General features: G+C 32.3%; 1 protein-coding gene across 9 annotated transcripts in view; it reads left to right on the plus strand.

Moving 5' to 3' along the window:
- Positions 1-587: 587 nt before the first annotated feature.
- The window catches only part of LOC127791933 (protein STRUBBELIG-RECEPTOR FAMILY 3-like), a 44,655-nt gene continuing 30,405 nt past the window's right edge, over positions 588-14,837 (plus strand). For 2 of the 9 annotated variants that reach the window (XM_052322132.1, XM_052322139.1), the window contains exons 1-4: positions 709-977; positions 1,710-1,839; positions 1,930-2,001; positions 2,155-2,220. In XM_052322132.1, coding sequence (XP_052178092.1) covers positions 863-977; positions 1,710-1,839; positions 1,930-2,001; positions 2,155-2,220 — 383 coding nt within the window. In that variant the 5' untranslated portion in view covers positions 709-862. Of the gene's footprint in view, positions 657-705; positions 978-1,709; positions 1,840-1,929; positions 2,002-2,154; positions 2,221-2,378; positions 2,451-2,538; positions 2,611-2,694; positions 2,761-2,898; positions 2,965-14,837 lie in introns of those variants that run through there. The other 7 variants (XM_052322135.1, XM_052322134.1, XM_052322136.1 and 4 more) reach the window with 7 other exon arrangements.

The following is a 14,837-nucleotide window of genomic DNA, read 5'->3' on the forward strand; positions in this document are numbered from 1 at the left end:
CCTAAGCCCTCAAATGATTAATATTTATATTGTGTTTTTTAGATCTTTAGAGTCATGCACCTTGAAGGAGTCTATCCCCAATTGATTTGGAAGAAAACAGACTCGAAATGACCTTTTCGCGAATATTTGAGCCCTACCACAATCTTGTTGCGGTATCGTGGCAGGATCGTAAGCTCTAGCAAAGATGTCTAATCACGGTATGCTTATTGCGTTAGAACTGTGAGCTCCAATAACTTTCTTCCACAACGATCCTACCACGAAATGCATTTCACTTTAAAACCATAATATACAGCAATTTGACCTCTCAACTCTTCACCTTCTATTTTTATCTTGCCGTTTTGTGACTTCCTCTACATTGACCCTAAATAGGTGGCTATCCATACTTTTCATGTCAGGTTCAGCTTCGATCAAACATGAAAATAATTATTTTCATTTCAAATATTTTTAAATAAGTTTATTATTTATATAATCACACAAAAAAATAAATTAAATAAAAATTATATCCATTAAATAAATAAATACTAAATTTATCAAAAATAAGTGTATAAATCTGTCTTCGTCCTCCTCCAAGTTCAAGCTCTCTTTACGATCATTTCTGTTCCCAGGTTTGACTTGTTTTTCCTTTTTCTGTCTCCTACTTTGTATCTGCTTGGAATGTAATTCTAGTTTGTTGTCTGCTGGATTTCGAGGGATTTCGGTTTTTCGAGGCGAGTGCTGTTTGTGAATAGTAGAGTTACGATGAGATCACTGACATTAGTTTTGTTTTTGCTTGGCTTTTCAGATCATTGGAGGTTGGTCCGTTGGCGTGTAATGAGAGGTAGCTTGTTGGAAAGAGGGAATTGAAGAGACAGGCTGGGTTTGAATGATGGCTAGCAAGAGATCTGCTATAAATTGTCTGAGCTGTGCACAGGTCTTTACGGCGTTTGTATTTATATATGCGGCACGACTTTTGCATGGATATACTAATCCTGCCGACGGTAAGGACTCACTCAAGTACTTCTTACTTTCTTGTGCTGGTTAGTTGATTAGAAATTGAAGGGGCAGAAAATAAATAAAAAAAAAAAAAAAAAAGAAGAAGAAAGAGAGAGGCTTCTGTTACCATGCCTCCTTAATTAAAACCGAAAGCTCATGCATAGTAAGCTAGAGGGTAGTGCTTTCTTAGTTCAATTGGATCAATAAATTTTTTTTTTGGTTATTTTTATTTTCCTGGGGTGGCGTTAAATTTTTTTTGGTGTAATATTTACTTTGAATTATTGTCTTCCTGCTTCGGCTACATCTCCTGAGTGATAGTCTTAAAATTCTGATCCATTCCCTCTCTAAAGCATTTTTGCTTTTGAATTTGTTCTTGTTTATGAGTGTGTTTTCTACAACTTTTTGATTGTATAACTGGTTGTTGCTTTACGCCCTCCATTGGAGTTTAAAGTTGGTAAGTTACTGAAAATTTCTCACAAACCTGGTGTATTAAATCTTCCTTTGTTTCTCTTGTTTTTTCCGTTGAGAATGAAAAGAATGGCTTGTCATTTTCTTTTTCATGTTTCACATTCCCCCAAACTATATCTGCCTTTCTGGGAACTTTCTCCTAACTGCCTCCTACATTCCTTCTTGCGGCATCTTGATGCTTCACTAAAATTTTTCCCATTGCTGCTGCCTCTTTTCCTATGGAATTTCTCTATGATTGTTCACTGGATTCATTTTCTATGCTGGATCAGTTGCTGCAATTAATTGTTTATATGCTGCACTTGGATACCCGTCGCTTCCTGGATGGGTTCCTAATGGTGGAGACCCATGCACTGAGTCTTGGCAAGGAGTTTTATGTAACAATACAGATATTAGTTCAATGTATGGAAACCCTTCTGCTATTGCATCTTGAGATATAATTTTGCCAACAATGTCAACTTTCAATCCTCATACAATTGTACAATTTTTCAGAATTCTTATTGATGCAAATTTGGGAGGAGAGCTAGGCGACTGCTTAAGCTCATTTTCTTCAATCAAAGAGATGTATGTTGCAACTCTCTCTCTCTCTCTCTCTCACACACACACACACGCGCGCGCGCGCACACACACACACACAGAGTATGATGCGTGTGCATGCATGCACTTTAATTTCTCTTTTAATGCCATCCCAATGCTTTTGCTATTATTTTGTTGCAGACAACTGGGCAACAACAACATTAGGGGTAGCATTCCTTCCAATCTTCCAGTGACCTTGCAGACCCTGTACGTAATGCCATATTATATTATGTTGGATTTGTTTCATTTTGTACTCCAGGTTATTTATGATCTTGATTTTCCTTAGCATTTTCTCTATATATGTTATCAAGTTTGCTGGTTGCAAAGAGCTTGGTTCACTGATAATATTTCTTTTCATGTTTCAGGTCTCTCGATAGTAATCAATTGATTGGAGAAATACCTGATGTCTTTCAGGGTCTTATAGGGTTGTTCAATCTGTAAGGCTTTATTTCTTTGGCAAGTGTCTACCATCACGTTTTACTTCCCCAGTTGTTAGTTATTCTTAGACTATTGATCTTGATGCAGAGATTTATCCAGCAACAATTTGAATGGCCAACTTCCGCCCTCACTGGAGAATTTGTCATGTCTGACCACTCTGTGAGTAATTTATCTCATTCATGCACTTGCTTTGCACTCATTCCATTTGTGTGAATGAAGCTAACATTATAATTGACTTGACAGTCATTTGCAGAATAATCAGCTTTCTGGGATTCTTGATGTTCTGCAAGATCTTACACTCAAAGATTTGTACTCTTCTCAACCATGACACTTTCGTAGAATGCTTATGTTCCGAGGAAAATAACTATATAACTAAGTTGCTAGGGTGAGATACTGTCAGCCCGTAATTTTTTTACCTACATTTTCTTTTCCCTTTCTTTTGAACAGGAACATAGAGAATAATTTATTCAATGGGCCTATACCTGATAAGTTGCTGAGCATTCCCAATTTCAAGTAAGAGCCTCAGCTCTAAAATTTTGGCTTATTTCTTCTTTTTATGCATACTTTAACATATGAGGTTGGTGTAGATGTTTGATATTCTCTTCTCTTTGGAAATTTCATTATTTCATAAAGGATAAGCAGTTAGATACCTGAAGATTATTTTACCATTTGTTAGAACACTTCACCTTTGTTTACCAATTTTGTAGAAGTCTTCATTGCATATGAGATTCGTAGCATTCATAATTTCTGAATGACTAAATTTTTTAGGGTTGTTAGTGAGTTCCAAAAAAGTAAAGTTGTCGTAAAAAAATAGGTAGCCACGTTAAATTTTGAGCACTCTCATACTGACCCGGTCATACATGTAATTGTCTGAATAGATAAAAAAAAATTATTTTATGTTGAATGCAGTGTCATAACATGTAATGTAACACTTCTTGTTGGTTTACTTTATCAATCTGATGAAATGCAATTTCCTTGACAAGTAAGTTATGGAATGTAATGTAACACTTCTTGTTGATTTTAATTAGCATTATCTTAAGATAGACATTAATGCATACTGTCACCACATCTAGCTGTGTGAGCTCCTGCATTTTCCGAAAATCACCCTGTTTCCTTTGTGTTGGTTGTCATGGCACTCTTGCTTCGAAGTGATACACGCTATTTCATTTCATAATTTAATAATTATAAAATTTAGGATCCTTAGATGGAGCTCTAATTATGTTTCACCTATCATTTAAAAGTAAATATGCTGCAAATAGATGCAGGCTTTATTATATTATTAAAATTTAAATTATAGGTCCGTCCATTCCTAATGCCCCAGAAATTTGAATGGAGTGCAGATTTTTTTCTTTCATTTTTAATTTTATCATCACTGTACGTCCACATACCTACCCTATATAGGTTTTCTAAAGCACTAATTAATCATAATAATAAGGCTATCTGTAGACTGTTATTCTCGATTAAAGCTGTTGCTTCAAGTCATATCTAATATACAAATCAATTAAGTGTTCTCGTCTTTTTGGTCTTCACAAACTTTTTAGGATCTGCAGAGGGGACACCTAAGGGATCAATCTAAATTTGTTATTTTGTACTCGTAATTTCCAATTTTATTTTTGTCTTGCAGAAAAGATGGGAATCCATTCAACGGTACTACTATTACTGCATTACCTTCAGCCACATCCTCGACAACACCACTTCAACCCCCGCCATTTTCTGGGCCACCATCACCTCCAGCCCCTCCATTTCCTTGGCCACCATGTTGTGGAAAAGCTCCATGGGGAGAGGCTGATGGACCTTGTGATGGACCATGTGATGTACCATGTGATGGACCATGTGAGGAATCAAAGGCCAAAGATGCAAAAAAAACTACCAATAGGGTAGCTTGGATAGCAACTGCTGGGGTGGTGTTATCACTTGGAATTTCGGTATTAACAATTTTAAATTTCAAGTCAGGGAATAGTTTGAGCGATAACATAAAGAATGTGCTGGAGTTACTTGAGCGTCTCCTGGGCTTAGCGTCCAACATAGACATTGCTATAAAAACCCAATCCTCCGACCTAGGTGAGATAAAAACCCGGTTGTCCGACCTAGGCAGTGACATAAAAACCGAATTCTCCCACCTAAGCAGTCAGATAAAATACCAATTAAGCTTCCGCCCATGCCCATGCCCCTGCCCCTACCACTACCCCAAGCCTTGCCCTTGCCCCTGCCCCGGACACCCGTTCTAAGTTTTATCTTGCTTATGCTTCTCCTCTTTTACAAAAAGAAGTAACTTCCACCCAATGGATAGCTATTGCAATAGTCTGGAATGTTCAAAATTAATAATTATGACGATTTGCCTAAACTGAGTATTCGAAAAGGGCATTTCTTTTGACTTGAACTTTTGGAATTGTTGAATTTTATTGTCAACTTTATAAATGAATTCAAAATAAATCATTTTCCGTGGTCAGGATGTTATATATTTTAAAATAAATATTATATTATTTAAAATAAATTGCACTCTATGTTTGGCTTGACTTGACTTCATTGCATATTAATTAATACTAGTGGATCACCCATGTGATGTATGAATATCGTAAAAAAAAAAAATTATTAAAGTGAAAGTTATATAATTTAGTAGTTACAATAAATGAAAATTACAATAAAGAAGTAAAAAATAAATAAAATAATCGTGTTACAATCATGAGAATACAACAAAAGGATTATAGATTTTGAAATATTTCCTTATATGCATTCAAGGATAGACGAACAATTAAAAGCACATAACTCTATCCCGAAACCATATAAAAAATAAACCTAAATTAACATGTAATATAATAAGCAATGCGTAAAAAATACAAAAATTACACAATAATAGGAAAAAAAAAATAAATGATAACTAACATTTTTATTCTGAAATATGCATTCAAAGGTAGACGTTTTTTTTTTTTATTATTTTCACGTGTATTTGTCTCATATGTGTGTATCACATGAACCCTTAAGGCCTAATTTTTCTTAGTTACATTCACATCACTCACTTGACAGAATAGTGGTGCCATGTTACACCAGAAGACCAAACTGGATAAAAAAATACAGTTAAAATTTACTAAATAAAAGTAAAGAAAAAGAAAAAATTTGAGAAGAAAAATCAAGAAAGAAGAATAGAGGAAATGGAAGAGTTGAACGAGAATGGAGAAGAAGAAGAGAGAGAGATATTTGCTATCTTTTATTAGTTTCTCTTCCTTCAAATTCTCCTATTTCTCTCAATTTATCAAATCACATGCCACCATTAAGTTTCTCTGTTTTTCCGCTTTGCCACACAATTTGAATCTTACTCACTTAATATAATTTTCAAAACACAAATTTAATTTGCATTTAATTTCTCCAAGTCCAACATATAGCACATCTTCGAAGTAAACTAATGGGAAAAAGGAGAATTAAATAAATGACAATAATCAATTAACTTGAAAAATAAAATTATTACATTTAAAATTATAAAAAATAAATTTAAATTAATTAAATTGTATGTAAAATAAAGATAATTTAAATAATTAATTAATTATATAAATAATAATAATCAAATTTTCAAAATTGATTATCCATACATGACTTTACATATTTCTCCTAACAATTAATTACCACAATTAAGACAGGTCAAATTTTTAAGGAAGCAAAAAAAAAAAAAGTTAAAAAATAAAATTATAACATTTAAGTTATATATAAAATTATAATATTTAAAATTATAAGAAAATAAATTTAAATTAATTAAACTATATATAAAATAAAAATAATTTAAATAATCAATTAATTATATAAATGATAATATTATTTATATAATTAAACAGAGGTAGAATATTATTTTTGCTCTCAACACATTCCTCACTTATGATTGTTATTCTCAATTGAAGCTATTGCTTCAAGTCATATCTGATATACAAATCAATTAAGTGTTCTCATCTTTTTGGTCTTCGCAAACTTTTTAGGATCTGCAGAGGGGACACCTAAGGGATCAATCTAAATTTGTTATTTTATACTCGTAATTTCTAATTTTATTTTTGTCTTGCAGAAAAGATGGGAATCCATTCACCCCATTACCTTCACCCACATCCCCAACAACACCACCTCCACCCCCACCATTTTCTGGGCCACCATCACCTCCAGCCCCATCATTTCCTCAGCCACCATGTTCTGGAAAAGTTCCAGGGGGAAAGGCTGATGGACCATGTGAGGAATCAAATGCCAAAAGATGCAAAAAAAACTACCAATAGGGTAGTTTGGATATCAACTGGTGGGGCGGTGTCATCATTTATAATTTTGGTATTAACAATTTTGCGTTCCATGCCAAGGAAGCCAGAATTACCAATTTTCTTTGTCGCCCCAGGGGCGCCCAAGCAGCTTCCACCGAGGGTGAAAAAGCCCAAATGTCCATAATCGAATTCCCCCACACCCACTTGCTTGGATGTGCCGCAATGTACCTGTCCTCCACCAATTAGAGTCTCGGTGAGACGCCCGTAAGGTTGCGCATGTAACGACTCGTTAGTGGATCAAGAGTTTTATTTGAATTATGATTCATTATGTAAGATAATTTAGCATCGAGAATTTAGTGCTAGAAATATTGTGATTTAATGAGGCCATGAGTGAATTGATTTGGATGTTAAGTATTAAGGCATGGGCCTTAGCAATGAATTGAAAATTCTTAAATAGTGGGCCTAAATTAGGTTTAGGCCAAGGGTTGAAAGGTCTAATGCAATGGATAGTTGGAAAAATTAAAATAAGCCCATCTCTAATGGATTGGGCTACTGGAATTAGGTTAAGTTCAAGTGCAAATTGTGTTGTATTTTGTTAAGTTAAAAGGAAATGAGTTGAACCCAAGTTGAAAAGTTAATCCATTGGGCCTAAAAATGAGTTGGGCTATTGAATTGGGCTTGAGTCCATGTGCATAATATGAGGTGTTTTAATTAAATGAAAATGAAATGGTGAAATGACCAAAGAGGGTTTGCCTTATATGTTGAGTGTGATAAAGCAAAGGGTAAAATGGAAATTTCATAAATGGGTATTTTATATAAATAATTTTGTGTGTATTATTGGGTGAAAAGAAAATGAGAAAAGAAAAGAAAAGAAAGGCAAATGTCCAAAATAGGTTTAAGGAAGGCATTGGGTGTGTTTTAAAGAGAAGGGCAAAGTGGTTATTTTTCTTGTCTTTTTTTGCTCTCTCTCTTCCCTCCTTTCTTGATCGGCCATCTCATTTTCTTATTCTTCTTGTTCTTATTCATCTCTTCTTTCATCTTCTTTTCCTCTTCCTCCATTGTTAATCTCCATTGAAGCTTCAAATGAAGGGATTGCAGCTGGTTGTTTCTTCTTCTCTTGGTTTAAGCATCATTAAGGCAAGTTCTTATTGCATCTCTTTTTGGTTATGCAAGCTTTCTACTTATCTTTCTCCATTGAGCAAGTTTACTTCCCTTGTTTCTCTTAAAAATGTAAGTTCGTTTATCTTCGGTTAATTTTTCATTTCAAGGGAAAGCTCTTTTAAGCTCTTGAAATTACTTAAATCTCAAGCTTTATCTTTTTTAATCTTGATTGCAAAAAAATAAATCTCTCTTTGAATCTAAATGGGTCTTGTTTTCCATCCTAGTAAATCCTTATGGGATTTTCTTGGCGAAAATGTTAGTTTTCTTAAAAACTTTAGGATGTCTCATTGGAAGTCTCAATAGGGTCTTGAATCACCCTATATGTTTTTCAAGGAATGAGATTTGTTGAGTAGAAACTGTAGGGAAGCAAGATTTTGTCTTATCTTGCTTTGGAGGATTAAAAATTTTGCGTATGTCGTGTGTTTTTGGTGTTTTGGTTTCTGTTAGTCGACTATTTGTTTGCATTTATCGACTAAGTGGGTGTTTTAGATTCTGTTAGTCTACTAAATTTTTACATATATCGACTAAGTTGGTAATTTGGCTTTTGTTAGTCGACTAGTGTTTTAATCTGTCGACTAAGTTCTCATTTAGTCGACTAAATCTTCTCCATCTGTTGACTAAATCCTCAGTTAGTCGACAAACTCTTTTATTCTGTCAACTAACAGGATGCATACATTTTTTCTGTCAACTAACCTTTTCTTATTTTATACCCATAATTTCCAATTTTATTTTTGTCTTGCAGAAAAGATGGGAATCCATTCAACAGTACTACTATTGTTGCATTACCTTCAGTCACATCCTCGACAACACCACCTCCACCCCCATCATTTTCTGGGCCACCATCACCTCCAGCCCCACCATTTCCTTGGGCACCATGTTCTGGAAAAGCTCCAGGGGGAAAGGCTGATGGATCGTGTGAGGAATCAAATGCCAAAAGATGCAAAAAAAAACTACCAATAGGGTAATTTGGATCCTTGTTTGCAATTCACTGAATTATTCGCGTATTATACGTGAATTATTTTATATTTTTATTAAAAATATTATAATCACATATTTTTAAAATATTCAGAATAATTCGCGTATTTTAAATCTAAAAAGTATAAAACGTGTATTAGTCAAATTTTTTAAAAATTCAGCTGAAAAATCCGTAAGTGCTCCCATAAAATCATCTGCAGAGCAAAAGGACCTTGTCTGATCAAAAAAAAAATTTAATTATTGTAATGGCACTAATGGCTCATTATGACTATGACTAATGGACAATGGCTCTACTGTTAACAAAATTCCATCGGCTTCCCACTTTTCACCCACCTCTCCTTTTGAGATGCATAAAAAGAAAAGTAATTGATCTTGAAAATCTTATGGAGCTTGATGAAAATGTTAATGAAAGACTTGTTAGTAATTCACCGAATTATTTGTGTATTATACGCAAATTATTTTATATTTTTATTAAAAGTATTATACTCACATATTTTTGAAATATTCGGAATAATTTGCCTACTTTAAATTTAAAAAGTATAAAACGTGTATTAGTTGAATTTTTCAAAAATTCGACTTAAAAATCCATTGCGTGCTCCCATAAGACCATATGCAGAGCAAAAAGACCTTGTCTGATCAGAAATTTTTTTTAATTATTGTAATGGCATTAATGGCTCATGATGACTGTGACTAATGGCTAATGGCTCTGCTGCTAACAAGATTCCATCAGTTTCTCACTTTTCACCCACCTCCCCTTTTGAGATGCATGATAGAAAAGTAATTGATCTTGAAAATCCTATGGAGCTTAATGAAAATGTTAACGAAAGACTTGTTAGCAATTCGTTGAATTATTCGTGTATTATATGTGAATTGCTTTGTATTTTTATTAAAAATATTATACTCACGTATTTTTAAAATATTCAAAATAATTCACGTATTTTAAATCTAAAAAGTATAAAACGTGTATTAGCCGAATTTTTGAAAAATTTGACTAAAAAATCCATTACTTGCTCCCATAAGATCATGTGAAGAGAAAAAAGACCTTGTCTAATCAAAAAAGTTTTTTAATTATTGTAATGGCACTAATGGCTCATGATGACTTATTATGACTATGACTAATGGCTTTACTGCTAACAAGATTCTATCGGTGTCTCACTTTTCACCCATACCTTTTGAGATGCGTGATAGAAAAGTAATTGATCTTGAAAATCTTGTGGAACTTGATGAAAATGTTAATGAAAGACTTGTTAGCAATTCGCCGAATTATTCATGTATTATACGCAAATTATTTCATATTTTTATTAAAAGTATTATACTCACATATTTTTGAAATATTTGGAATAATTTGCCTACTTTAAATTTAAAAAGTATAAAACGTGTATTAGTCGAATTTTTCAAAAATTCGACTTAAAAATCCATTGCGTGGCCCCATAAGACCATGTGCAAAGCAAAAAGACCTTGTCTGATCAGAATTTTTTTTTAATTATTGTAATGGCACTAATGGCTCATGATGACTATGACTAATGGCTAATGGCTCTGCTGCTAACAAGATTCCATCGATTTTCCACTTTTCACCCACCTCCCCTTTTGAGATGCATGATAGAAAAGTAATTGATCTTGAAAATCTTATGGAGCTTAATGAAAATGTTAACGAAAGACTTGTTAGCAATTCGTCGAATTATTCGTGTATTATACGCGAATTATTTCGTATTTTTATTAAAAATATTATACTCATATTTTTAAAATATTCAAAATAATTCGCGTATTTTAAATCTAAAAAGTATAAAACGTGTATTAGCTGAATTTTTGAAAAATTCGACTGAAAAATCCATTGCTTGCTCCCATAAGATCATGTGAAGAGCAAGAAGACCTTGTCTGATCAACAAAGTTTTTTAATTATTGTAATTGTACTAATGGCTCATGATGACTTATTATGACTATGACTAATGGCTATGTTGCTAACAAGATTCCATTGATGTCTCACTTTTCACCCATTACTTTTGAGATGCATGATAGAAAAGTAATTGATCTTAAAAATCTTGTGGAGCTTGATGAAAATGTTAATGAAAGACTTGTTAGCAATTCGTCGAATTATTCGTGTATTATACGCAAATTATTTCATATTTTTATTAAAAGTATTATACTCACATATTTTTGAAATATTCGAAATAATTTGTGTACTTTAAATTTAAAAAGTATAAAACGTGTATTAGTCGAATTTTTCAAAAATTCTGCTTAAAAATCCATTGCGTGCTCCCATAAGACCATGTGCAGAGTAAAAAGACCTTGCCTGATCAGAATTTTTTTTAATTATTGTAATGGCACTAATGGCTCATAATGACTATGACTAATGGCTAATGGCTCTGCTGCTAACAAGATTCCATCAGTTTCTCACTTTTCACCCACTTCCCCTTTTGAGATGCATGATAGAAAAGTAATTGATCTTGAAAATCTTATGGAGCTTAATGAAAATGTTAACGAAATACTTGTTAGCAATTCGTCGAATTATTCGTGTATTATACGTGAATTATTTCGTATTTTTATTAAAAATATTATACTCACGTATTTTTAAAATATTCAAAATAATTCGCATATTTTAAATCTAAAAAGTATAAAATGTGTATTAGCCGAATTTTTGAAAAATTTGACTGAAAAATCCACTGCTTACTCCTATAAGATCATGTGAAGAGCAAAGAGACCTTGTCTGATCAAAAAAGTTTTTTAATTATTGTAATGGCACTAATGGCTCATGATGACTTATTATGACTATGACTAATGGCTTTGCTGCTAACAAGATTCCATTGGTGTCTCACTTTTCACCCATTCCTTTTGAGATGCATGATAGAAAAGTAATTGATCTTGAAAATCTTGTGGAGCTTGATGAAAATGTTAATGAAAGACTTGTTAGCAATTCGTCGAATTATTCGTGTATTATACGTGAATTATTTCATATTTTTATTAAAAGTATTATACTCACGTATTTTTTAAATATTCGGAATAATTTGCGTACTTTAAATTTAAAAAGTATAAAACGTGTATTAGTTAAATTTTTCAAAAATTCGGCTTAAAAATCCATTGTGTGCTCCCATAAGACCATGTGCAGAGCAAAAAGACCCTATCTGATCAGAATTTTTTTTTAATTATTGTAATGGCACTAATGGCTCATGATGACTATGACTAATGGCTAATGGCTGTGCTGCTAATAAAATTCCATCGATTTCCCACTTTTCACCCACCTCTCGTTTTGAGATGCATGATAGAAAAGTAATTGATCTTGAAAATCTTATGGAGTTTGATGAAAATGTTAATGAAAGACTTGTTAGCAATTCGTCGAATTATTCACATATTATACGCGAATTATTTCATATTTTTATTAAAAGTATTATACTCACATATTTTTGAAATATTTAGAATAATTCGCGTATTTTAAATCTAAAAAGTATAAAATGTGTATTAGCCAAATCTTTGAAAAATTTGGCTAAAAAATCCATTGCGTGCTCCCATAAGACCATGTGCAGAGAAAAAAGACCTTATCTGATCAAAAAAGTTTTTAATTATTGTAATGGCACTAATAGCTCATGATGAGTTATTATGACTATGACTAATGGCCCTGCTGCTAACAAGATTGCATCGATGTCCCACTTTTCACCCATTCCTTTTGAGATGCATGATAGAAAAGTAATTGATCTTAAAAATCTTGTGGAGCTTGATGAAAATGTTAATGAAAGACTTGTTAGCAATTCACCGATTTATTCGTGTATTATACGCAAATTATTTCATATTTTTATTAAAAGTATTATACTCACGTATTTTTGAAATATTCGAAATAATTTGCGTACTTTAAATTTAAAAGGTATAAAACGTGTATTAGTCAAATTTTTCAAAAATTCGACTTAAAAATCCATTGCGTGCTCCTATAAGACCATGTGCAGAGCAAAAAGATCTTATCTGATCAGAAATTTTTTTTAATTATTGTAATGGCACTAATGGTCCATGATGACTATGACTAATGGCTAATGGCTCTGCTGCTAATAAGATCCCATCGGTTTCCCACTTTTCACCCACCTCTCATTTGGAGATGTATGATAGAAAAGTAATTGATCTTAAAAATCTTATGGAGCTTGATGAAAATATTCAAGAAAGACTTGAGGAAGCTGCAGATGAAGGTCTTGAGGAAATTGTAATAGATAATATTGATGTTGGTGATACTTCATGGCTTGATAGAAGACTTGGCATTAGATCATCTATATCTGGATCATTTAATTATAATTTTTTTTAATTCAATCAAGGAACTGACTTGAGTGTTTGGATTTTGGACTGTATAAAAATTCTCATTTTGTGATATTGGGTAGCTTAGAATTTTAAATTGTGCAAATTTTGTTTTTATTCTTAAAAAATAAATAAATTAAAAGGCCGACCCAGATCCACGATATGGTTCACCGTTCCATCAGATCCTCTCTATCGGCCCTTCTCCTTTAAAACCCTCTTTGTTTTCTCTAGTATCAGCTCGCTGATTGTTGACATCGTTCTCTCACTCTCACTCTCCTCTCACCCGAATACCCCTATTTCTCACTCTTTTGTTCCCTCTCTCGTTGCTAACGTTGTCTTTGTCAATTGTCGTCACCGACGTTGTTATCATTTATATTTTTGGTATTAGCAATTTTGCTTTTCATGTCAAGAAATGAAGGGAAGAGGCAAGAACCAACCCCTATTAGCCTTGTTTGGGGGACTGGTATGTTTTGGGAATACCAATTCTGAATAAATCCAGAGCTTAAAACTAAAAACTAAAATACGAAGAAAACACCACCTAAAGTTTCCTTTCTTCTTTATCTCTCTCTTCTCTTGTCTCTTTCTCTTTGTGTTATCACCTATCTCTTTGTCTCTAATAAGAAAAGGCAATAAAATTTTCTCTCATATAATGGAACCCAAAATGAGTTTGTGTGAAATTCATATTGGTTTTTGATAGTATTTTTGTTGTAATTTCAAAAAAATATAGGGGAGAGCATTTTGAAAATTTTATAAAATTAATTGACATTAATTAATGACAGAAAATTATGAGTTATGTAGAAGTTAAGCTCAAAGGAAATTAATGACATTTCTGTAAATATATGATGGTTGGCGTCTTTTAGCCAAACTTTAGGGATGTGTAAAATCTACCATATTATATATATATATATATATATGTATAAAGATCAAACAGTTATTTATAATAATATTATAGTGATTTTTATTGAAAATAAAATATATTTAACCCAATTAATATAAAGGTAAATTGATTAAATACTCTATGAACTTTGATTACCTGGTTCGAGCTTATCCTAAATTTTAAAATTTATGAATTAATTTATATATATTTTTTAAATTAGTCATAACACCCTGAACTTTGTCCATTTAAAAAAGTGTCATGACTAATTTTAAAAAAATTAAATATATGGTCAATTTATTTAGATACAAGGAGTTTATGAAAAAGAAGATCACCGTAATTATTGATAAATTATAATTTATTCAGGATGTGTTTGATAGTATATAAAATGCATGAAAAATATCACATTCAAGGAATTAAATTCTATCTTTGGTGTTTGTTTGACACACTATATTTTTTTATGGAATTCAATTCTATGGTACAACCATTAAAGCATATTTTTAGCTCTTTTCCATGAAAATTTTCATTTAGGGGAGATGGTTTTTGTTTTTCATACAAATTGAAAAATATTTTCCTTTTCAACTAAATGCTATCAAACACACCCTTAGTGAAACCCATTTAGTTTTTGTTATTATTGTTATATTTTTATTGCTACACACCCTATCGTCTATACATGCATTTTCAAGAATCCAAAGATATTAAAATTCTTGAGTAATTGGGAGATAAAAATTAATCTGGGCTAAGTAGATATAGCAAATAATCACATTAATATAGTAAACTCGTAAAAAAAGAGTCTAACATTGTTTTTGACATATTTGTCACGAGTTTTTTAATGTCTAAATAATCTACAATATCTATCTAGTTAGACTTAGTCTAACATT

This window comes from Diospyros lotus, chromosome 15, assembly GCF_014633365.1.
Source record: "Diospyros lotus cultivar Yz01 chromosome 15, ASM1463336v1, whole genome shotgun sequence".
In the NCBI taxonomy this organism is placed as follows: Eukaryota; Viridiplantae; Streptophyta; class Magnoliopsida; order Ericales; family Ebenaceae; genus Diospyros; species Diospyros lotus.